Below are 24943 nucleotides of genomic sequence, written 5' to 3' on the forward strand. Positions count from 1 at the left end.
GTGAGTAGGTGGGGTGGGGGCATCTCATCTATTTTCTCTGATCATGAGGATCTCATCTACTTTCTCTGATCATGTGCATCTCATCTGCTTTCTCTGATCATGTGCATCTCATCTGCTTTCTCTGACCATGCTTCTAAATTGTAAAGGGGGGGGGGGGGGGGGGGGGTTGGGATGGGGGGGGGGTTGGGAAAAAAATTCTAGGAAAAATGCCACGTTGATTTTAATTTGATTTTGAGTAGAGTGAATTTGAACAACTCTGTCCAAAATGACTGAATGCAGCCGTTGGTCCTCTACGGGGGTCACGAGCAATACCACCAACACCAGACTACCTAAATGGGCCCAGCAGATGGCAGCATTCCAAACACCTAGAGGGCCCAATCCGAGAGCAGTCGCACCAAAGGTTAATGGAGGAAGGTGAGTTGATCCTGTCAGAATGCTGCATGTTTACAAACAGAATGTAGTGGTTACTGGTATTTACCACTTGGTTAGTTTATCACTGGTATTTACCACTTGGTAGTTTATCATTGGTATTTACCACTTGGTTAGTTTATCACTGGTATTTACCACTTGGTAGTTTATCATTGGTATTTACCACTTGGTTAGTTTATCACTGGTATCTACTAGGGATGCCCCGATCGATCGGCCACCGATCGTTATCGGCCGATAATCAGTATAAATATGCGATCGGTGATCGGTGATAATGCTTTATTTTCGCCGATCGTCAAAACCGATCTCACTCGCTGTCGCTGAGTTCTGTCTCAGACACCGGGTGGTGCGGCGTCTGCTCATCCCTCCAGCCCCTCCCGCACGCATGTAAACACGGGTCTAGTAGTCTAGTGGGACGGGACACGGGAGGACGGCGTCTCCCTGAGCTAACGTTAGCTTAGCTACCGTTACAAAATGACCCAGTCAACTATTCACTTTTAGTTTAATACATGATGAGGCATTGTCTAACCGAACGGTATCTAGCCGGCCAGCTACCGATAGCTCCTGACATCAACAAACGCTCCACAAAGTCTAGTAGAGACGTGTATGATACCTCAGCTAGCTCACGTTAGCGCAAGTTAGTTCACTGTTCAAAACGAAATGTCCCATTGAACTAAATAATTCACTGAGGCGTTGTATTAACGTTATATATCCGGCTAGCAGTAGCTACAGATAGCTCCTGATATCAATGTCTTATAACACTGATTCGATGCGTATTCGAGCTGAGGGCATGTTGTTGAATGTGATATGACCACAGTAACGTTATACCAATAGGGTCCATCTGCAGCTCCAGAGAATCCTTGCCGTAGCTCGCGGCTACTAGAGTACACACAGACAGTGGAGCTTGTTGCGTGGTGGCGATGTCTCGCAGATAATACAAGTACAAGTTTAATTATATAATATATATATTTTATAAAAAAAAAAAAAAATTATATAAAAAAAAAAAAAAAAATGTTTAATCAAAAACGATCGGTATTGGCCGATATGGCTCACGCCGATCGGTGATCGGTATCGGTGGCAAAAAACGTGATCGGGGCATCCCTAGTATCTACCACTTGGTTAGTTTATCATTGGTATTTACCACTTGGTTAGTTTATCATTGGTATCTACCACTTGGTTAGTTTATCATTGGTATTTACCACTTGGTAGTTTATCATTGGTATTTACCACTTGGTTAGTTTATCATTGGTATTTACCACTTGGTTAGTTTATCATTGGTATTTACCACTTGGTAGTTTATCACTGGTATCTACCACTTGGTTAGTTTATCATTGGTATTTACCAATTGGTAGTTTATCACTGGTATTTACCACTTGGTAGTTTATCACTGGTATTTACCACTTGGTAGTTTATCATTGGTATTTACCACTTGGTAGTTTATCACTGGTATTTACCACTTGGTAGTTTATCATTGGTATTTACCACTTGATAGTTTATCACTGGTATTTACCACTTGGTAGTTTATCATTGGTATTATTTACCACTTGGTAGTTTATCACTGGTATTTACCACTTGGTTAGTTTATCATTGGTATTTACCACTTGGTAGTTTATCACTGGTATTTACCACTTGGTAGTTTATCATTGGTATTATTTACCACTTGGTAGTTTATCACTGTTATTTACCACTTGGTTAGTTTATCATTGGTATTTACCACTTGGTCGGCCGTTGGAGTGGGAGTTGACGGGGACCAATGGAAGGCACCATCAGAACCCTGTTAGCTCTTAAATGTCCGTTCTTTATCCACCACACTGTGATTATTGTAAATGAGAGCTATTTATTCTGTCTATTCTATGCTCATTGTATGTCTATTTTTACTGCTGTGAAGCACTTTGAGCTGCAATTCTTGTATGAAAGGTGCTACAGAAATACTTTTTATAATTTTAAAATTGTTCTCCCGTTCCAATTCTGTGAACCACAGAGAGCCACAGGACAGAGAAATGAGTATGTTGTACGTTCCTATGAAAGCACCCCTGAAACCCAACACACCATCTGCCTCCGGGATGCCCCAAATACCAGTCACCACACCATCTGCCTCTTGGACGCCCCAAATACCAGTCACCACACCATCTGCCTCCGGGATGCCCCAAACACCAGTCACCACACCATCTGCCTCTTGGACGCCCCAAATACCAGTCACCACACCATCTGCCCCAGGGACGCCCAAAATACCAGTCACCACACCATCTGCCCCAGGGACGCCCAAAACACCAGTCACCACACCATCTACCTCTGGGATGCCCAAAACACCAGTCACCACACCGTCTGCCCAATGCAGTAAAGGTAACGTCACTACAAACCCCTTCAAACTATATAGTTGTATAGAAGAACCTCAAACACACATACACACTTTAATATCATCACCTATAAGACCAATAGGGGGCACTAAGAATTATGAACCTCAAAACGCCGTTAAAAAACATGGCACCTCGACGGGACTGCAATACCGCTGAGTGACCACTGGGGACACGGACGCTCAACTAGTCTACTACTATTATACTAGTTCTAGTACTACTACTATTATTATACTACTACTACTACTACTACTACTACTATTTCCAGTTCTAGTACTACTAATAATACTATTTCTAGTAGTACTACTACTACTATTATACAATTTCTACTACTACTACTACTATTATTAATTATACTAATACTATTTCTAGCTCTAGTACTACTACTACTATTATACTACTACAATTTCTAGTTCTAGTACTACTACTACTACTATTATACTACTACTAATACTCTTTCTAGTACTACTACTATTATACTACTACTAATACTAGTACTACTACGAATACTATTATACTACTATGAATACTATTTCTAGAAATAGTACTACTACTATGAATACTATTATACTACTAATACTATTTCTAGTTCTAGTACTACTACTACTACTATTATACTAATACTATTTCTAGTACTACTACTGCTATTATACTACTAATACTATTTCTAGTTCTAGTACTACTACTATTATACTACTACTAATACTATTTCTAGTTCTACTACTACTACAATTATACTATTATTTCTAGTTCTAGTACTACTACTATTATACTACTACTACTACCACTACTACTATTATACTACTACTAATACTATTTCTAGTTCTAGTACTACTACTAGTATTATACTACTACCACTACTACCACCACTACTACTACCACTACTACTACTAACCATATTTCAGATTTCTTGTTTTTTCTTTGCACGGGAAGCATTTGACTGACACTGTACTTGTATAATGTGTATATGTGACAAATAAACTTTGACTTGTTGTGCTCCTCAGCGCCCCCATCTGTAGTTAAATGGAATTCTACATTCCAGCCAACGGATGAATTGGAACAGGACGACGGGTCTCAGGACAATACCACCAGCACCTCCGAAAAGTAAGACCCGTCAATCGTCCACGTTAGTGGGTCCCAAGGTGGGGTCAGACCGGAGACTCCCGTGTGTGACTCTGTGTGTGACCCTGTGTGCGACCGGTGTCATTCATACTGGAAACTAGGGCTGCCCTCTCCCGGTGAAACTGTTATGGGGGTGTCTAGAGAACCCAAGAGCAGAACACAGGCACAGGAGAATGTAGCGGTTTAGAATGTTTAATTAAGCAGGGGGGAGTCCAAGGGGGTCAGGAGGGCTGGTGATGGGGCGCAAGGAGTGGGGGAGAGACAGACAGACGGTGTGGGTAGGTGAGGTCCAGGGGGGTGCAGGCTGGTGGGGTCCGTAGTCTAGCTACGGTCTAGCAAAATCCCCATTGCCAGTGAGCTAGCATGACATGGCTGGTGCCTTAAAGATCTCTAGTTTCACATGATACCAGTATCTTCACGCTAGCTTAAAAAATGTGCCCGCTAGAGCCATTGAAAGACGGCTAATCAAAACGAATAGCTTGCCAATGGGTAAGAGAAATGACAATCTCTGTCTGAGTTTCCTTTCCAGCGACCAACACGCCGACTGGCCCTAGGATAGAGACACACACACACACACAATAATGATTTTATTTGACAGTTTTCCCCCCAAGCTTAAAATATAAAGCAACACAAATCGAATTAACACTGACTGGCAAGGCTTAACACATTCTGTGCCACGCAGTTTGCCCATCTTATACCACTCTCCGCCAGTGCTGTAAGCCTATGGAGTTGCTCACCTTCTTTGCAGAGCTATAACTTTTTAAATATTATAGCTATATCGACATTACTATGGCCCATTCAATATCGGTATCTATCGTTCCGGATGTGGGAACGTTACATTTTTCCATTCATACATTATCGTGTTAGTACCGTCCTGAATATAAGTATGTTTTTGGAGTGTAGAGCAGTAATTCCTAGAACGCGAGTTATAGGCCCAGACGCATATTATACATAATTGATTGGCGTTTCGTTCCTATACACGCTATATTAAAAAATGTAAATGCATATGCTCGGTATATATTATGCTCCATCATGCGTGAAGGGAAGGGGGGGGGGGGGTCGTTTATGATTCCTTGATTGTCAGTAACGGCTTTCCTTAGTACGACATCATACGTTGATCGGATGGATTGCAATGAAATAAATGGACAATCGAGCTGGAATTAACGTTAGATTCCTCTTACCTGTGGCCGATCAGTCTGGAGAAAAAAAATTCCAATTATTTGATTTCGATCTGCTAGATCCATTTTCCGTTTGTATGACGCAATAAACGCCGAAAGCATATTGATTCTTGCGTCTCGAAAGCGATCAAATGCACTCTAGTGTTTGTCTTGATCAACATAACAATGTTGATAACAATTCTAATGCTCTGATTTTTTGGTCTCTTTCTTATTTCCCAGCAAGAATCTAGCTTATTTAACTATCCTGTTTATTTGTATGTATAAATCCGCCAAATGAAAGAATGTTTATTTAAATTTTTAATCTTTTTTGTTATATGCCGCTGTACAATTGTTTTTGAACAAGAAGAAAAATAAGATTGCATGTGTGCATCATTATGGAATGTAACTAAAGTAATGTGCAATACAAATACTTATTAAAAAAAAACATAACAAGATAGCTCTGCCGGAGCCACATCAACTTCAACTTCAAATTACTTTATTTTCCTTTCGGAACTTCATTTGTGCAGTGGTTGAAAGACAAACATACAGTCACAATACATAGACACTCACCACTATAAAAAAAATTGTTAAAACTACAGTAAAAAAACACGATATAAAAAAAACACCAACTACATTAAAACTACAGTACTTAAAGCATGATATATTAAAATCCATGTGGAGCAGTTCTATATGTATATAAATAATAGTGGTACAGGGGCACGAAGCTACCTAAGCCCCTTTTGTTTAATGATTAAGCTCTGTATCAACGGTCTGAGGGCATTAGTTTGTAATGGGTGTGAAGGGTGTGTGTGTGTTGTCTTTAGGGCTGCAACGATTAGTCGACATAATCGACGATGTCGATTATGAAAAAATCGTCGACGAGGAATTGTTGCGTCGATTAGTCGCAAAAAAATATATAATATATATATATTTTTTTTAATTATTATTATTATAATTTTTTTTGCACTACCTATCTTTGTGAAAGTGGCTTCTCAGCTCTGGTCCAGCTGAAGACTTCTTAGCTTAACATAACAGACCGACAATAAGTTTGGGGGAACTAATGGGATAACTGGGGATGTTGTTTTGTCCTGACAAGAGTCTCAAAGCAACTCTGAGGTCATGCTCAATGTCCAATCTGTTCCTCTGCTCTGTCTTCAGCTGGACCAGAGCTGAGAAGCCACTTTCACAAAGATAGGTAGTGCAAAAAAAAATTATAAAAAAGAATTATAAAAAAATATATATATTTTTTTTTAATATACTTTTTTTTCGATTAGTTGACTAATCGAAAAAATAATCGACAGATTAGTCGACTACCAAAATACTCATTAGTTGCAGCCCTAGTTGTCTTCGACTATTTGGGAGGCCTTTTTAACTGTCCGTTTCTTGTGGATGCTGCTGAGTAGGGATGGGTACCGAATTCAGTACTTTTAAAGGTACTTACCCAAACACGTCGGTACTAGCAAGTATCGATTCACGTGAGATACCGCAAATCCTTATTTTTTTTTGATATATTTTTTTCTACACTTATTTGTATTTAAATTTTTTTTTAACTTTTTATTTTCATGTCAACGTTCACATGCACACTATACACTTACCTAGGATTTGACTTGATTCAACAACAAAGCAGTCGGGGCAATGGCAAGCCGAAAACGGTCGAAAGTGTGGTTATTTGAAGTTTGGATTTTTTTCCCACAACTTTACCGGTATCGATTCACAGGTACCGGTACCGTATCGTTCCAAATGTGAACGGTACCCATCCCTACTGCTGAGTGGCTCCTGGTCCTTCCCAATTATCTTGCCGCTGATCTTAACGACCCTGTCGAGAGGTTTCCGGTTGATGGCACGCATCACTCCAAACCATGATGTAATGTTAAAGGACATTATCGATTCCACAAAGGAGTTGTAGAAAGCCTGCAGGATTGATGGTTGGACCTGAAGCTTCCTCATCTTCCTGAGGAAGAACAGTCGCTGTTGGCACTTAGACTGGATGTTATCTGTGTTGGTCTTGAAGGTGAGCTTATGGTCGATGGTGGTGCCAAGATATTTGTACTCCTCAACGCGCTCTATTTTCTGGCCATTTATCTCCAGAGCCGGGGGAGTTGTGGGGTCACGCCTGAAGTCCACCAGCAGTTCCACAGCACAGCACATCCGGTTTAGAGTGGAGTGCAACTCCCCCGAAATCCACCAGGTGGCGGTATTGAGGCGTTGAAATATCAGACAGGATCCAGCTGGCTCCCGGAGCCTTCCTGGATGAATTATGAATGCCAATAGCGAATAAAGGAAATAACGATCATAAAAACGAGTAAACTTGTTGTTGGCGTTATTAGCTTGGCGGGCAATAACGAGTAAACACGTTTTTGGCGCAGGATGTGTTAATGTCCTGGCTTTTAGATCCACTTAACGATATGACATTAACGACACATGCCTCTGTAGATGAATATGGCCCCATAAAGGCCCCTCCCCTCTCCAAGGCTGTCACATAAAGGCCCCTCCCCTCTCCAAGGCTGTCACATAAAGGCCCCTCCCCTCTCAAAGGCTGTCATTCAAAGCCTTGAAATAGTCCAGAGCTCTGGCTGGACAGTCGACACCTGCAGCATTCTGACCAGCTGGCCATGTGACATAATCCTAATATAGTCTGAGAGGTCGACCAACCAAGTCCTTCCTGTAATTCACAAGCTGCACAAGGAGCGACCCCCCCCCCCCCCCCCACACACACACGCACACACACACACAGTTTAGGAGACTAGGTTGCTACAGACTAGAGCGATGGTAGAGGATTTGGCTGAATGCTGCTATTTTGTTTTGTCGCCTGCCTGATCTCCCACGATACGGAGCCTGGTCCTGCCTGGTCTCTCATGATACTGAGCCTGGTCCTGCCTGGTCTCATGATACGGAGCCTGGTCCTGCCTGGTCTCATGATACGCAGCCTGGTCCTGCCTGGTCTCTCATGATACGCAGCCTGGTCCTGCCTGGTCTCTCATGATACGGAGCCTGGTCCTGCCTGGTCTCATGATACGGAGCCTGGTCCTGCCTGGTCTCTCATGATACGCAGCCTGGTCCTGCCTGATCTCTCATGATACGGAGCCTGGTCCTGCCTGGTCTCTCATGATACGGAGCCTGGTCCTGCCTGGTCTCTCATGATACGGAGCCTGGTCCTGCCTGGTCTCTCACGATACGCAGCCTGGTCCTGCCTGGTCTCTCATGATACGGAGCCTGGTCCTGCCTGGTCTCTTATTTTCAATTAAACAACACAACATAACAGTGATAACAATAATACACAGGACATCACAGGACAGAACTTCAACAATAATAATCATAATAATGACGAGACAATAATAAATAATAAATACATACAGAATATCAGAACTTAACGAATGGATAACAAAATACCAAATACAGAGTAAAAATAAAAACACCACAAACGACACAAAAGACATTAGACATTTCCCCCCCCAGGACCGCCGGATCCCCCAGGACCAACACCCCACCCCCACTCCGCCGCTACACTACTCTTGAGACCTCCTCGGCCGCCGTGGCCCACAGCTCAATGTAGAGCCATATGAAATCCGTTTTATTTGTTTCCAAATTCCATTTTATTTGTTTCCAAATTCCGTTTTTTCCATTTTAATATTTCAGAATTCTGTATTTTGCTTTGTACGCTCATTTTACCATCAGAAATAGTGTCTAATAAGTGGGAATGAATAAATGTCCACAATTTAATAAGATATAACAGTCCATTTAATAGGGCTGTCTTAAATACTTCGAAGCTTCGTTCGATGGGCATGGGATTCAAATATGAAAATAAAATTTGATTATTAAAGAAAATAAAAAAATAAATGATATATATATATATAGGCCTATATATATTTTTTTTTTGCAAAATCGACTTTGCCTCTCTTTGTTAACTACAACAAGCAATGCTGTTTGTTATTTAAGATGAGGTCGGACTCGGCACTGACAGATTTGTGTTCATTGTGCTGCTTTTATAAAACCTCAAATGACGGCTTACAATATTTCATGAAAGCAAAGTGTTTTGTTTGTCTAAGATTTAAAAAGGTTTAAACTTTACAGTACTGAAAAAAATTTAATAATAATAATAATAATATTAAAAAACAGTTGATTCCATTTTTATTGCTCAATTCCGCGATTCCGTCCGCGATTCCGTGAACGCGGATTTCATAGGGCTCTAGCTCAATGCTGTCCTGTCCCACCCCAACTATACGAGCAGTAGAGATCTCCAAATAAATAACATCCAGCAATGTCAGAGACCAATTAATTATTGTGAGTTTCTCAGGTTCTTTCCATTTCATAGCTATCAGCTTCTTGGCTGCTGTAATGCCTGCCAGAATGATTTTTTGTTGTTGTATGGATGCTGGTAGTAATGATATATCATTTAGAAGTAGTGTTGCTGCCGGCTCAGTGGCCTCGTGGGTAGAGTGTCCGCCCTGAGTTCGGGAGACTGGGAGTTCAAGCCCCGGCCGAGTCATACCAAAGACTATTTAAAAATGGTACCCATAGCCTCCCTGCTTGACACTCAGCATCAAGGGTTGGTTTGGGGGGAAGTCCTTGCTAGCGTCATGTCCAAGGGGTGTACTTGTACATCAAGCTGCCTCACGCTACGGAAACAGGAGATAGGCTCCTGCCCCATGTGCCGTTACTAGGGATGGGTACCGAATTCGGTACTTTTGAGGTACCGAACCGAAACACGTCGGTACTACCGAGTATCGAATCAAGTGAGAAACCGAAAAACAACAAAGCAGTCGGAGCAATGACAAGCCGAAAACTGTCGAAATTGTAGTTATTTGAAGTTTGGATTTTTTTTTACGACTGAGGTAGGTAAATAAAATGTCTTGAGACTAAAGTACCGAAAAAAGGTACCGTTGGGTACCGGTATCGATTCACAGGTACCGGTACCGGTATCGGTTCAAATGTGAAAGGTACCCATCCCTAGCCGTTACGGCTCGAGAACCATTGGTTCTCAAAAGGCAACGTCTTGCTGCCGTGAGTGGAATTGTTATGTTACAAATGTTTGAGAGTTTAGTTGTTATGGATTTCCAAAAATGGCTACTGGTGGGCAATCCCAGAACATATGCATATAAGTGCCAGTGGCCCTTAAGCCGACGGCGGGCGAGTGACGTCGCCTGGCGATGCGATCGTCTGTCGCTCAACGACAATCGCTTAGCACCCCACACCAGACCCGACCGTTCAGGTATAATAACTAATAAGCTATGTTTAGCTGGGGGTGTTGTTTCCCCCCGGGAGATATGGGAGGACGGACCGGACGTTAGGTTGTCGTGAAGCGAGCGTATTAGCAGGTAGCTGTGTTGTGCATTACGAGGGAAGTATTAACCTGTAAAACCCATATTGAGCTGGAATTAAACCACCATATACGAATACAACCTCTTCTCATTATTCCTGACATTACTGCATGACTGATCGCTACAATACGTTCACTACCACTGATTGGACAAGTATTGTTATGCACCTGCTGAGAGAGAATGTTTTTTCACGGAAGACGCAAACTGTTCTGTTCTCAACCATAATTTTCTTTGGACAATAAACCTTACAAACTACATCAGCTGCAGCCTGGACATTAAACTCTGTCAACATCCACAACTTATTTTGTTACCCGAGTTATAAAAACATCTAGTAGGTGCATCGTGGCACATTGTCAATTTATTAGTTAATGACAAGCGGCCACTAAACCTTAAGTTCTCCAACTAACGTTATTTATTTAAATTGTTCCTGTTAATAATAAACATAAGTAGCATGGTAACAATACGTAGGTTATTGATCAATGAATGTATTGATAAATGAATTTATATTACAAATGATACACCAGTAGAAGTCATGTTATTTCCTCATTGTCCTTGCTGTGTCGCCTGCCGTCGCCTAAATAAAAATAGGATTGAGGCGATATTTAGCCAGGCGACAGAAGTTGCTGCACGATCGTCGCTTGAAAATCTCCTGCCGTGTGGGTTCTCTCATTCATAACAATGGAAGCGATACAATTCTGTCACCTCGCTTAAAAAAATCTGTCGCCTGGCAAAAATCGGCCGCCGTGTGCGTTGGGCTTTAGAGAGCACAAAGTGCACCGAGAGTCGGTCACCAGTCCCATAGCAAACAGCTTCCAAGGTGTGAGATACGTCCTATGAATATAATTAAAATGAATTTGCTGGTGATTAGGGTTGCGGGAGGCTAATATAACATTTGTCCAAACGTCATCCCAGTCAAACTCGGGGTCTAACCCTGGGATCAGCTACACACATTTTTATAAATTTTTTAAAGATATTTTTGGGGGCATTTCTGCTTTATTGTGGACAGGACAGTCGGAAAGAAATCAGGTGAAGAGATGGGGGAGGACATGCAACACATGTTCTGGGCCGGATTCGAACCCAGGACGTTGTGATCGCACAGTATGCGTCTTAATGTGGTGCGCCCCCGGTTGCTATGCAACATAAACCCAGGGGTCAGTTTGATACTGAAACACACTCTCCTCTCTCTCAGGGTTGACCTGTACGACCCATACAATCCCGGCTCAGATTCTGACCCAGACGACCGCCGTCATCGACACTACAATGAAGACCACCCAGGAAGTCACCATGGATACCAACGGTCGTCTCCAGACGGGGGTCGTCATGGATACCAGCAGTTTTCTCCAGACAGAGGTCGTCATGGATACCAGCAGTTGTCTCCAGACAGAGGTCGTCATGGATACCAGCAGTTGTCTCCAGACAGAGGTCGTCGTGAATACCAGCAGTTATCTCCAGACAGAGGTCGTCGTGAATACCAGCAGTTGTCTCCAGACAGAGGTCGTCGTGATGACAACCAGTGGGACTCTTCCTACTCTCAGCGGGGTCTCAGTCCAGTCAACAGACGAGCTCTCAGCCCCAATAGAATCTCACTAGAGCGAAGAGCTCTCAGCCCCAATAGAAGCTCAGTAGAGCGACAAGCTCTCAGCCCCAATAGAAGCTCAGTAGAGCGAAGACCTCTCAGCCCCAATAGAAGCTCAGTAGAGCGAAGACCTCTCAGCCCCAATAGAATCTCACTAGACAGACAAGTTCTCAGCCCCAATAGAATCTCACTAGACAGACAAGTTCTCAGCCCCAATAGAAGCTCACTAGACAGACAAGTTCTCAGCCCCAATAGAAGCTCACTAGAGCGACGAGCTCTCAGCCCCAATAGAAGCTCACTAGACGGACAAGTTCTCAGCCCCAATAGAAGCTCATTGAAACGAAGAGCTCTCAGTCCGCTTGACAGATACCCTGAGCAAAGGGGTTACAACCCCGCTGATACACGACCATTTGAACGTCAAGGTTACAGCCCTGAGAGACAGCCAGAGAGACAGACGGAGAGACAGCCAGAGAGAACGGGTTACAGAGCAGGTTACAGCCCTGAGAGACGGCCAGAGAGACAGCCAGAGAGACAGGGTTACATCCCTGAGAGACAGCCAGAGAGACAGGGTTACAGCCCTGAGAGACAGCCAGAGAGACAGGGTTACAGAACAGGTTACAGCCCTGAGAGACAGCCAGAGAGACGGCCAGAGAGACCGGGTTACAGCCCAGAGAGACAGCCAGAGAGACAGGGTTACAGCCCTGAGAAACAGCCAGAGAGACAGGGTTACAGCCCTGAGAAACAGCCAGAAAGACAGGGTTACAGCCCAGAGAGACGGCTAGAGAGACAGGGTTACAGCCCTGAGAAACAGCCAGAGAGACAGCCAGAGAGACAGGGTTACAGCCCTGAGAAACAGCCAGAGAGACAGGGTTACAGCCCTGAGAGACAGCCAGAGAGGTTGACACAGTTACCCATGGGGTCATACAGAGGACAGCGGACCAACGGAGAAGAATCTAGGAAGGAGGTACGATTTAAACTTCCAATAGTAACCTGATTTATTTTGCTTCAGTGACCAGGAGTTTATTAGAAAAGGGCCATTATTGGAGATAATATAATATGATGATACAATATATTATTCATTCATTAATAACAACCAATTTATTTGTTCGGTAGAAGGCTATCCAGCTGCACAATGAATGGAAGCGGATGCATAGCGGCTAGCCTAGCTTAAAAATCAGAGAGAGGTGTTAGTTGGCCAACACCTAGGTTATCCGCCACGCAGCCGCTTCCATTCATTGTGCTAAGCTAGGCTAGCATGCATCTGGATAGCTTTCTACTGAACACACAAAGAGGAAATTGGTATCTATCTTTTTGTCTGATTTCCCATAATGTCGGTGTGTTCCTTTTTAATTGTGAATTTACTTTGAATACCTTGTAAACAGTTACTTTTTGGTTTTGCCCTACTGATGCCCCCTCCTTCTCTCTCCAGATTTCTACCGCAGTGAGGTTATCACCACCAAGTGTCTACCGGGACTACCAGCACCAGCCAGGGTCTGTGGGGACAGGTAGGGGTCATTATCTACTGTCTGGAAGTATCGGGGCAGCGTGAGCCTCCCACGCGTTACTCCTTGCCACTGAGAGTTCGAGCTGCTGCAGTGAAAAGATGCGACAGGCTAGGGCTGGGCAATATAACGATAACGATAATTATCGTGATATATTTTAATCGATATCGGGGAAAAAAAGATATCGTAAAAAAAAATATATATATATATTTTTTTGTGACCTGTGGACAGACTTGTCTTTCTTGCCTGCAACTTAAAGTAATGGCGTTGCTTGTCCAAATGACAATACTGACCAAATTGAGATTTATTTTTCTCTTGTCCATTTATTTAGTTTGCTTTCTAATTTAAAATACAGTTTGAAACCGTCTGTACACAGTAGGCTATGTGTGCTAGCAGAGCTAGTCTCCAGTCACGAGTCACGGTGCACATGTGCAGTGGTTTGTCCACCAAAAAAGCGCCAAAAGATAGAAAAGAAACTAGCAGAGCCAGAACTGTTCAACTCCCCTGGAGCCACAGCCAGCAGAGAAGCCGGTTTACTTTCGCTTTCAAACCAGCTGCAGCCTGAGAACTGGAGTGTGAGGGGATGTAACACTAAAAATGGCGGCAACGACAAAGAATTGCTGCAAAATAAACATACATCTGTTGTTAAAAAAATTTATAAAAATTATACTTATAACAATATCGATAATATCGAATATCGAGTGATATGATATTGTTATCGATATCGTTATCGCGATATCATTTTTGGCTATATCGCCCAGCCCTACGACAGGCTGCCTCCTCGTGTACCGGAGGGGACACGTGATGCAAGGCTTCTATCCTCACTACAGCCGACCAGTGGGAGGCATAGTCTAGCAATGTTCAAGACAGGGGAGGGAAGAATTGGAAATACGAAATTGGGATGGGAGGAAAATTGAAAAATGGGGAGAAAAAGTGGATAAAAAAAATAATTTCAGTGCGAAGATCTTGATACTGAGAACCATACGTAAATAAATGTCAGGAATCAAAGCAGAGCGACCTGGTGTTCTGTGGTCTACACACGGAGGATGCTCAATGGTTGTCTTGTGTTGTTAACCCTTTAATCACCGTTGATGCTTTTCAGCGTCATTCCCCGCCATGCTTATTCTGCCGATGACGCTGTACAGCGTCATTGATATCAATATTTCGAAAATCTGTGATCGAAATCATATTTCTCCCCCGGAGACATTATATGTACTGGTGAACCCCTGTCAACTCTCTAACGGTTCAAGAGCGCCATCAGGTGGCCGATCGGCAGATCGCCCAGGGCATAAACAGGGAAGTGACGCTGGTGCTCATTTCAATTTGGTCCGATCACTCGCTATAGGTCCCGGGACTCGAGCTCGACACAATGGATATCGATCCGTTGCCAATAACTCGATAAACAACATGATTTGGACGTATATACTATTATACAACCTGGAAATGGATCGGGTATTTCTATATCCCATAATAGAAAAAATTCTGTTCCACGCTCATCTCCCAACGGCGCGAGGAAGCTACAGTGAGTTTCAGCGTTATTTTGTAATGTCTTCTATACTAACGCTATACTAACTCGCGCCGATTGCTATCAAACTATTTCATCATCAATATAATGCATTTGGAGCTATAAATCACGTTCTGGAGAAAGCTGCAGAAAACGATAAAAATATACTTATACTTTAGACCGTATTTTAGTATGAATATGTGAATGAAAAAGTATAACGTTGCTACACCCTGAACAATAGATATAGGACTTTGAATGGGCCATGGTAATGTCAATTTAGCAATAAAATTTAAAAAGTTATAGCCCTGCAAAGAAGGGGAACTTCTCCATGTTAAATAGGGCTGGCGAGGGATGGTAAATTATGAATTTAACCCCGGCGATCAAAGGGTTAATAATAATAATAACAATAATAATTAGGGATGCTCGATATTGGCTTTTTTACCGATACCGATATTCCGATATTGTCCAACTCTTAATTTCCGATACCGATATCAACCGATATCAACCGATACCGATATATGCAGGGTTTCCCCATCCAAAAAACTGAATAATTTCAGGTAACTAATAATTTCACTGGATATATATATAACAAATATTGTTATTGTTTTTAATTTTTTTTAAACCGATACCGATATTTTCCGATATCACATTTTACTGCCGATATCGGCCGATAATATCGGTCGGCCGATAATATCGGACATCCCTAATAATAATTTATTGTTTTTGTTATTATTATTGTGGGGGAAATGGATTATATCTCAAAGCATTCCTGCCCAGTGACTCCCAACAGTCTAAGTTGTTGTTAGGGTTGTTATGGTTTCAGTAAAAGTAATAGATTGGATCAATACTCGGCTCCATAATGTTTACTATTCAGAAACAGTGATTGATCCCTGCTGTGTCATTTTCTTCCTCTCTTGGTGTCTTTGTTTTATGTATCTCTGCCGTCAGTAAAACATTTCTTCACAGCTGACTGTGTATTTGATTTCCAGACCAGATGCCACCTTCATCAGAGGTGACGAGGAGGAGGAGCAAAAGTCCCATAGGGAAGATGGGAAGGTAATGTTAAAAGTCCTTTAACACAATCTCTGCCACGCAGTTTGAGCATCTTATAGTCTTATCTGCCAGTGCTGTAAGCCTATGGAGTCGCTCACCTTCTTTGCAGGGCTATAACCTTTTAAATATTATAGCTATATCGACATTACTATGGCCCATTCAACATCGGGTATCTATCGTTCCGGATGTGGGAATGTTATATTTTTCCATTCATACATTGTCGCGTTAATACCGTCGTGAATATAAGTATGTTTTTAGAGTGGTCTGCAGTAATTCCTAGAACGCGAGTTATAGGCCCTGATGCATATTAGGTATACATAATCGATTGGCGTTTCGTCCCTATATACAGGCTACATATTTTTTTTTAAATGCATATGATCGGTATACATTATGCTCCATCATGCGTGAAGGAAAGGGGGGGGGGTCGTTTATGATTCCTTGATTGTCAGTAACGGCTTTCTTTAGTTCGACATCATACGTTGATCAGATGGATTGCAATGAAATAAATGGACAATCGAGCTGGAATTAACGTTAGATTCCTCTTACCTGTGGCCGATGAGTCTGGAGAAAAAATATTCCAATTATTGCTAGATCCGTTTTCTGTTTGTACGACGCAATAAACGCTGAAAGCATATTGATTCTTGCGTCTCGAAAGCGATCCAATGCACTAGAGTGTTTGTCTGGATCCAGATAACAAGAGAGCTCTGCCCGGAACTAGGGATGCACAATAATTATCGGGCCGATAATTATCGGGCCGATATCAGCAATTATGACGTCATCCCGATAAACCCGATAACGTTATTAATAGCTCCGATAATATAATATATTTTTTGGTTAAAAAAAATGCGGTGTGGGTGAATTAGGATGAAGGGCGTTTGTTTTTACTGTAGGCTCCTCCCGTTTTGCCAGTACTGTGGTACGACTGATAGCGTGTGGTTTAGGAAGAGGGCGTTTTACACAAATCCAGCGCTCCCTTTCTTGGCTGTGACGTAGCCACGTAAGTTTCTGAAGCAGCGCGGATGTAAACAAAGATGGCGTCGGTAGTGTGGGAATAGTTTCAGAGGAAAAAAGTTTGCTTGCTATTTGTAACAAATGCAATGCAGAAGTTCCACGAGGAGGGAAAAGGGCAACAACTTATAATACATCCAACCTAACAAGTCACCTGCAACATCACCACCGCTACGATGGTGTGTTATTGTGTTAAAAGCCTACTACGACGCGCAGCTAAAGCTGCTGCAAATCTAGCCCCTTTCATGACTGTGATGCAACCCTTGGTTGAATACGCAGTCACTTATTGCTCCGTAGTAGCCAGGTTAATTTGCACCACCAAGCACTGCTTAAAAGTTAGCGGCTTGAGCCCTTGGGTCATTTCTGTCAAACTTCTTTAATTTTGCAAAAGCCTTGTCAATAGGTACAAGCGCCGCGGGTTCCTTTGTAGCTGGCTTTGGATTCACAGCAGCTTTAGCTGCTCGCGCCGTCGTAGGCTTTTAACACACCATCGTAGCGGTGGTGATGTTGCAGGTGACTTGTTAGGTTGGATGTATTCTAAGTTATTGACGGATTGTGAATTTTTATTTGGAAAAATAAATATGGTCACTTTATCAGTCAACTGTTGTCTTGGCTTTGTTTTGTTCATAGTAGTAACGCTCATGTCATGATAAATCTGGTTAGGTCAAAACTACAGGAATATACATTTAACACCAGCTTGGCTGGCCGTCTGCACTGATACAATTGGCTGTATCAGAGGGTGGGAGAAGCTGGCGGGGTGGGTCCGGGTCGTTGTAAACAGCGACTCCTACAGTTCGGTCGGGGCGCCTGCTAAGCGCGGATTGGACGTGAGGGGGATAGTGTGGTCCTCCCACACGCTACGCCCTCTCAATGAGAATCCGCGCTGCCAGGTGAAAAGAAGCGGTGATTGGCTGGACGTGTGTCGGAGGAAGCACGTGGTAGCCTCCACTCTCCCAGATGATCTGACTGTGGGGGGTAAGTGCGCAGCGATCAGGAAGGGACTGGGAATTGGCATACGACTAACATTGGGATGGGAGAAAATCGGAGGAAAATGGAGGGAAAAAAAAAAAAAGAAAAAAAAAAGGAATATACATTTAAAAAAAAAATTATAATACAATAAATATCGGTTATCGGCTTGAGGAGCATAAAGTTATCGGTGTCTGGGTCAAAAAATCAATATCGTGCACCCCTACCCGGAACATATTCACCGATGCACAGAGCACCCCATCCTGTTTAGAGTGGGTGCAACATCGCCCGAAATCCACCAGGCGGCGGTATTGAGCCGTTGCAATATCAGAAGAGTCCAGAGTCTCCCAGAGCCTTGCTGGATGAATTATGAATGGCAATAGCGAATAAAGGAAATAACGATCATAAAAACTAGTAAACTCGTTATTGGCGTTATTCGATTGGCGGGCAATAACGAGGTAACGCGTTCTTGGCGCAGAAGCAGTTAATGTTAAATTCCTATAATGTTAAAAATTATTTATTGTTAAAATCCTTTCATATTAATGTTAAAATCATTTCATGTTAAAAGTAATTTATTGGTATTTTGTATTTTATTATTATTTATTATTATTCCAGGAGTCCGTTCAGCTGTGAGCTGTGTGAGGTGGAGCTGGTTAACATGGAGGGTCTTCAGGAGCATCTGGAGAGTAAAGACCACTGGGACACTCTGGAGCACATCCAGCTGCAGAACCAGTACGATGACGTGGCTGTGGCCTTCCTGCAGGTCGGTCACTCACTCACTCACTCACTCACTCACTCACTCACTCACTCACTCACTCACTCACTCACTCACTCACTCACTCACTCACTCACTGTGTTATAACCAAGCACCGTATGCATGCCCGCCCCTCTTGGCTTAACGTTGAAAATAGATTGTCTTTTAATATACTTGTGCTGTTCAAGTTGGTCATGAGCAGTAAAACTCCTGTTTTTATACATAAACAGCTCGTTTTTAGTAATACTGTGCATGAGCATTACGCTAGAGGTTCCAGTAGTGGGCAGCTTGAATTGCCAGGTCCTAAAACCAACGCTTTAAAGGAGATCTTTTATTTTTAGAGCATTAACTCTTTGGAATAACCTGCCTCAAAACCTCTGCTGCATTTACAGTAGATTCACTTTTAAAAATAATCTTAAATGGTTTTTAACACTGTAAAGTGTTTATTATTTTTTTTATACTGTAATGTAATTTTAGCCATCTTAGTTGTTAGTTTCATTATGTGTACATAATTGTTTTTGTATTTTTTTTGTGTGGACCCCAGGAAGACTAGCTGGTTGCTATGGCACCAGCTAATGGGGATCCTTAATCAAATAAAATCAAAACCTCTGTGACCTCTGACCTCTTGTCAGGCCACATCTCCTTGAGCCGGCAGATTTCTCCTGAGAAGTTTCTGGCTTCTTAACACATTCCCTGCCACTGGTTATATCCATCAATATAGCCAGTCTGCCACCACTCTAAGCCTATGGAGATGTTCACCTTCTTTGCAGGGCTATAACTTTTTTAAATTGTATTGCTAAATTGACATTACTATGGCCCATTCAACATCGATTATCTATCGTTCAGGATGTAGGAACGTTATACTTTTTCATTCATATATTCATACAAAAATACCTTCTAGAATATAAGTATGTTTTTATCGTTTTCTGCAGTAATTCCTAGAACGCTAGTTATAGGCCTAAACGCATAGTATATAGATTATCGATTACCGTTTATTCCCGATACACGCTATATTAAAAAATTCAACTGTATATGATCCTATACGTTATGCTTCATCATGCGCGGAGGAAAGGGGAGGGGGGGGGTCGTTTATAATTCCGTGATCGTCAGTAAATGCTTTATGTAGTATGGGTGATATATAGATCCGATCGGTTTGCAGTGAAATGAATAAACAATTGGGATGAAAATAGCGTCAGCGTCCTCTTACCGTGCGTCAATGAGACTGGCGGTGAAAGATCCCAGGTATAGGACGTCGATCGCCTAGGTCCATTTCCGGTTTGTATGTTGCAATAAACGCCGAAATCATATCGATTATTAAGTTTATAAAGCGATCCATTATGTACATACTGTCTGTCGGGAGCCTTGCGACAATATCTGATGGCCGGATGAATTTAATCGACGCACAGCAGCCATATCCTGTTTACCAGTGTAACTCGCCCGACCATCCACCAGGTGGCGGTATTGAGCCGTTGTTGTATTGAGCCGTAGGGTCCAGCTTCAGCGCCGGAGGTGTATATATGAATTATGAATGCCATGGCGAAAAAATGAAATATTGATCTCAATAACGTTGTACAGCGTGGTCTGGCAGGAAACGCATGGCCGGCAATAACGCTGTACAACGTGAATGGCGGGGAATGTGTTAAGGACTGGGACTCATGTGTTTTTCCTCCCCATCAATCTACAGGAGTTCATGCAGTACAAGGTCAGACGGTGTAGTCAAGCCATGGATGAAGGCACCATCGAAGGTAAATCACCTGAAACTGACACATTGTAGATGAGTAAATAAGAAAGTAAGCCTGAAACCGACACATTGTAGATGAGTAAATACGAAAGTAAGCCTGAAACGGACACATTGTAGATGAGTAAATAAGAAAGTAAGCCTGAAACCGACACACTGTAGATGAGTAAATAAGAAAGTAAGCCTGAAACTGACGCATTGTAGATGAGTAAATACGAAAGTAAGCCTGAAACGGACACACTGTAGATGAGTAAATAAGAAAGTAAGCCTGAAACCGACACACTGTAGATGAGTACATAAGAAAGTAAGCCTGAAACCGACACACTGTAGATGAGTACATAAGAAAGTAAGCCTGAAACGGACACATTGTAGATGAGTAAATAAGAAAGTAAGCCTGAAACCGACACATTGTAGATGAGTAAATAAGAAAGTAAGCCTGAAACCGACACACTGTAGATGAGTAAATAAGAAAGTAAGCCTGAAACCGACACACTGTAGATGAGTAAATAAGAAAGTAAGCCTGAAACGGACACATTGTAGATGAGTAAATAAGAAAGTAAGCCTGAAACCGACACATTGTAGATGAGTAAATAAGAAAGTAAGCCTGAAACTGACACACTGTAGATGAGTAAATAAGAAAGTAAGCCTGAAACCGACACACTGTAGATGAGTAAATAAGAAAGTATAAGCCTGAAACGGACACATTGTAGATGAGTAAATAAGAAAGTAAGCCTGAAACGGACACACTGTAGATGAGTAAATAAGAAAGTAAGCCTGAAACCGACACACTGTAGATGAGTAAATACGAAAGTAAGCCTGAAACCGACACACTGTAGATGAGTAAATAAGAAAGTAAGCCTGAAACCGACACACTGTAGATGAGTAAATAAGAAAGTATAAGCCTGAAACGGACACATTGTAGATGAGTAAATACGAAAGTAAGCCTGAAACCGACACACTGTAGATGAGTAAATAAGAAAGTATAAGCCTGAAACGGACACATTGTAGATGAGTAAATACGAAAGTAAGCCTGAAACCGACACACTGTAGATGAGTAAATAAGAAAGTATAAGCCTGAAACGGACACATTGTAGATGAGTAAATACGAAAGTAAGCCTGAAACCGACACATTGTAGATGAGTAAATAAGAAAGTAAGCCTGAAACCGACACACTGTAGATGAGTAAATAAGAAAGTAAGCCTGAAACCGACACACTGTAGATGAGTAAATAGGAAAGTAAGCCTGAAACCGACACACTGTAGATGAGTAAATAAGAAAGTAAGCCTGAAACCGACACATTGTAGATGAGTAAATAAGAAAGTAAGCCTGAAACTGACACATTGTAGATGAGTAAATAAGAAAGTAAGCCTGAAACCGACACACTGTAGATGAGTAAATAAGAAAGTAAGCCTGAAACTGACACATTGTAGATGAGTAAATACGAAAGTAAGCCTGAAACGGACACACTGTAGATGAGTAAATAAGAAAGTAAGCCTGAAACTGACACATTGTAGATGAGTAAATAAGAAAGTAAGCCTGAAACTTGACACATTGTAGATGAGTAAATAAGAAAGTAAGCCTGAAACCGACACACTGTAGATGAGTAAAATAGGAAAGTAAGCCTGAAACCGACACATTGTAGATGAGTAAATAAGAAAGTAAGCCTGAAACCGACACACTGTAGATGAGTAAATAAGAAAGTAAGCCTGAAACCGACACACTGTAGATGAGTAAATAAGAAAGTAAGCCTGAAACGGACACATTGTAGATGAGTAAATAAGAAAGTAAGCCTGAAACCGACACATTGTAGATGAGTAAATAAGAAAGTAAGCCTGAAACTGACACACTGTAGATGAGTAAATAAGAAAGTAAGCCTGAAACCGACACACTGTAGATGAGTAAATAAGAAAGTATAAGCCTGAAACGGACACATTGTAGATGAGTAAATAAGAAAGTAAGCCTGAAACGGACACACTGTAGATGAGTAAATAAGAAAGTAAGCCTGAAACCGACACACTGTAGATGAGTAAATACGAAAGTAAGCCTGAAACCGACACACTGTAGATGAGTAAATAAGAAAGTAAGCCTGAAACCGACACACTGTAGATGAGTAAATAAGAAAGTATAAGCCTGAAACGGACACATTGTAGATGAGTAAATACGAAAGTAAGCCTGAAACCGACACACTGTAGATGAGTAAATAAGAAAGTATAAGCCTGAAACGGACACATTGTAGATGAGTAAATACGAAAGTAAGCCTGAAACCGACACACTGTAGATGAGTAAATAAGAAAGTATAAGCCTGAAACGGACACATTGTAGATGAGTAAATACGAAAGTAAGCCTGAAACCGACACATTGTAGATGAGTAAATAAGAAAGTAAGCCTGAAACCGACACACTGTAGATGAGTAAATAAGAAAGTAAGCCTGAAACCGACACACTGTAGATGAGTAAATAGGAAAGTAAGCCTGAAACCGACACACTGTAGATGAGTAAATAAGAAAGTAAGCCTGAAACCGACACATTGTAGATGAGTAAATAAGAAAGTAAGCCTGAAACTGACACATTGTAGATGAGTAAATAAGAAAGTAAGCCTGAAACCGACACACTGTAGATGAGTAAATAAGAAAGTAAGCCTGAAACTGACACATTGTAGATGAGTAAATACGAAAGTAAGCCTGAAACGGACACACTGTAGATGAGTAAATAAGAAAGTAAGCCTGAAACTGACACATTGTAGATGAGTAAATAAGAAAGTAAGCCTGAAACTTGACACATTGTAGATGAGTAAATAAGAAAGTAAGCCTGAAACCGACACACTGTAGATGAGTAAAATAGGAAAGTAAGCCTGAAACCGACACATTGTAGATGAGTAAATAAGAAAGTAAGCCTGAAACCGACACACTGTAGATGAGTAAATAAGAAAGTAAGCCTGAAACCGACACACTGTAGATGAGTAAATAAGAAAGTAAGCCTGAAACGGACACATTGTAGATGAGTAAATAAGAAAGTAAGCCTGAAACCGACACATTGTAGATGAGTAAATAAGAAAGTAAGCCTGAAACTGACACACTGTAGATGAGTAAATAAGAAAGTAAGCCTGAAACCGACACACTGTAGATGAGTAAATAAGAAAGTATAAGCCTGAAACGGACACATTGTAGATGAGTAAATAAGAAAGTAAGCCTGAAACGGACACACTGTAGATGAGTAAATAAGAAAGTAAGCCTGAAACCGACACACTGTAGATGAGTAAATACGAAAGTAAGCCTGAAACCGACACACTGTAGATGAGTAAATAAGAAAGTATAAGCCTGAAACGGACACATTGTAGATGAGTAAATAAGAAAGTAAGCCTGAAACGGACACACTGTAGATGAGTAAATAAGAAAGTATAAGCCTGAAACGGACACATTGTAGATGAGTAAATACGAAAGTAAGCCTGAAACCGACACACTGTAGATGAGTAAATAAGAAAGTATAAGCCTGAAACGGACACATTGTAGATGAGTAAATACGAAAGTAAGCCTGAAACCGACACACTGTAGATGAGTAAATAAGAAAGTATAAGCCTGAAACTGACACATTGTAGATGAGTAAATACGAAAGTAAGCCTGAAAAAACGACACATTGTAGATGAGTAAATAAGAAAGTAAGCCTGAAACCGACACACTGTAGATGAGTAAATAAGAAAGTAAGCCTGAAACCGACACACTGTAGATGAGTAAATAGGAAAGTAAGCCTGAAACCGACACACTGTAGATGAGTAAATAAGAAAGTAAGCCTGAAACCGACACATTGTAGATGAGTAAATAAGAAAGTAAGCCTGAAACTGACACATTGTAGATGAGTAAATAAGAAAGTAAGCCTGAAACCGACACACTGTAGATGAGTAAATAAGAAAGTAAGCCTGAAACTGACACATTGTAGATAAGTAAATACGAAAGTAAGCCTGAAACGGACACACTGTAGATGAGTAAATAAGAAAGTAAGCCTGAAACTGACACATTGTAGATGAGTAAATAAGAAAGTAAGCCTGAAACTTGACACATTGTAGATGAGTAAATAAGAAAGTAAGCCTGAAACCGACACACTGTAGATGAGTAAATAGGAAAGTAAGCCTGAAACCGACACATTGTAGATGAGTAAATAAGAAAGTAAGCCTGAAACCGACACACTGTAGATGAGTAAATAAGAAAGTAAGCCTGAAACCGACACACTGTAGATGAGTAAATAAGAAAGTAAGCCTGAAACGGACACATTGTAGATGAGTAAATAAGAAAGTAAGCCTGAAACCGACACATTGTAGATGAGTAAATAAGAAAGTAAGCCTGAAACTGACACACTGTAGATGAGTAAATAAGAAAGTAAGCCTGAAACCGACACACTGTAGATGAGTAAATAAGAAAGTATAAGCCTGAAACGGACACATTGTAGATGAGTAAATAAGAAAGTAAGCCTGA

General features: G+C 41.5%; 1 protein-coding gene across 1 annotated transcript in view; it reads left to right on the forward strand.

Moving 5' to 3' along the window:
* Nucleotides 1-24943, forward strand: part of LOC311227809 (uncharacterized protein) — a 37239-nt gene that overhangs the window by 1212 nt on the left and 11084 nt on the right. The window contains exons 2-9 of the mRNA XM_084313645.1: nucleotides 280-414; nucleotides 2408-2769; nucleotides 3785-3884; nucleotides 11567-12917; nucleotides 13383-13458; nucleotides 15949-16015; nucleotides 18602-18749; nucleotides 20425-20485. Of these exons, the coding sequence (XP_084169771.1) occupies nucleotides 280-414; nucleotides 2408-2769; nucleotides 3785-3884; nucleotides 11567-12917; nucleotides 13383-13458; nucleotides 15949-16015; nucleotides 18602-18749; nucleotides 20425-20485 (2300 nt within the window). The remainder of the gene's footprint in view (nucleotides 1-279; nucleotides 415-2407; nucleotides 2770-3784; nucleotides 3885-11566; nucleotides 12918-13382; nucleotides 13459-15948; nucleotides 16016-18601; nucleotides 18750-20424; nucleotides 20486-24943) is intronic.

This window comes from Notolepis coatsorum, assembly GCF_963971535.1.
Source record: "Notolepis coatsorum genome assembly, chromosome: 4".
In the NCBI taxonomy this organism is placed as follows: Eukaryota; Metazoa; Chordata; class Actinopteri; order Aulopiformes; family Paralepididae; genus Notolepis; species Notolepis coatsorum.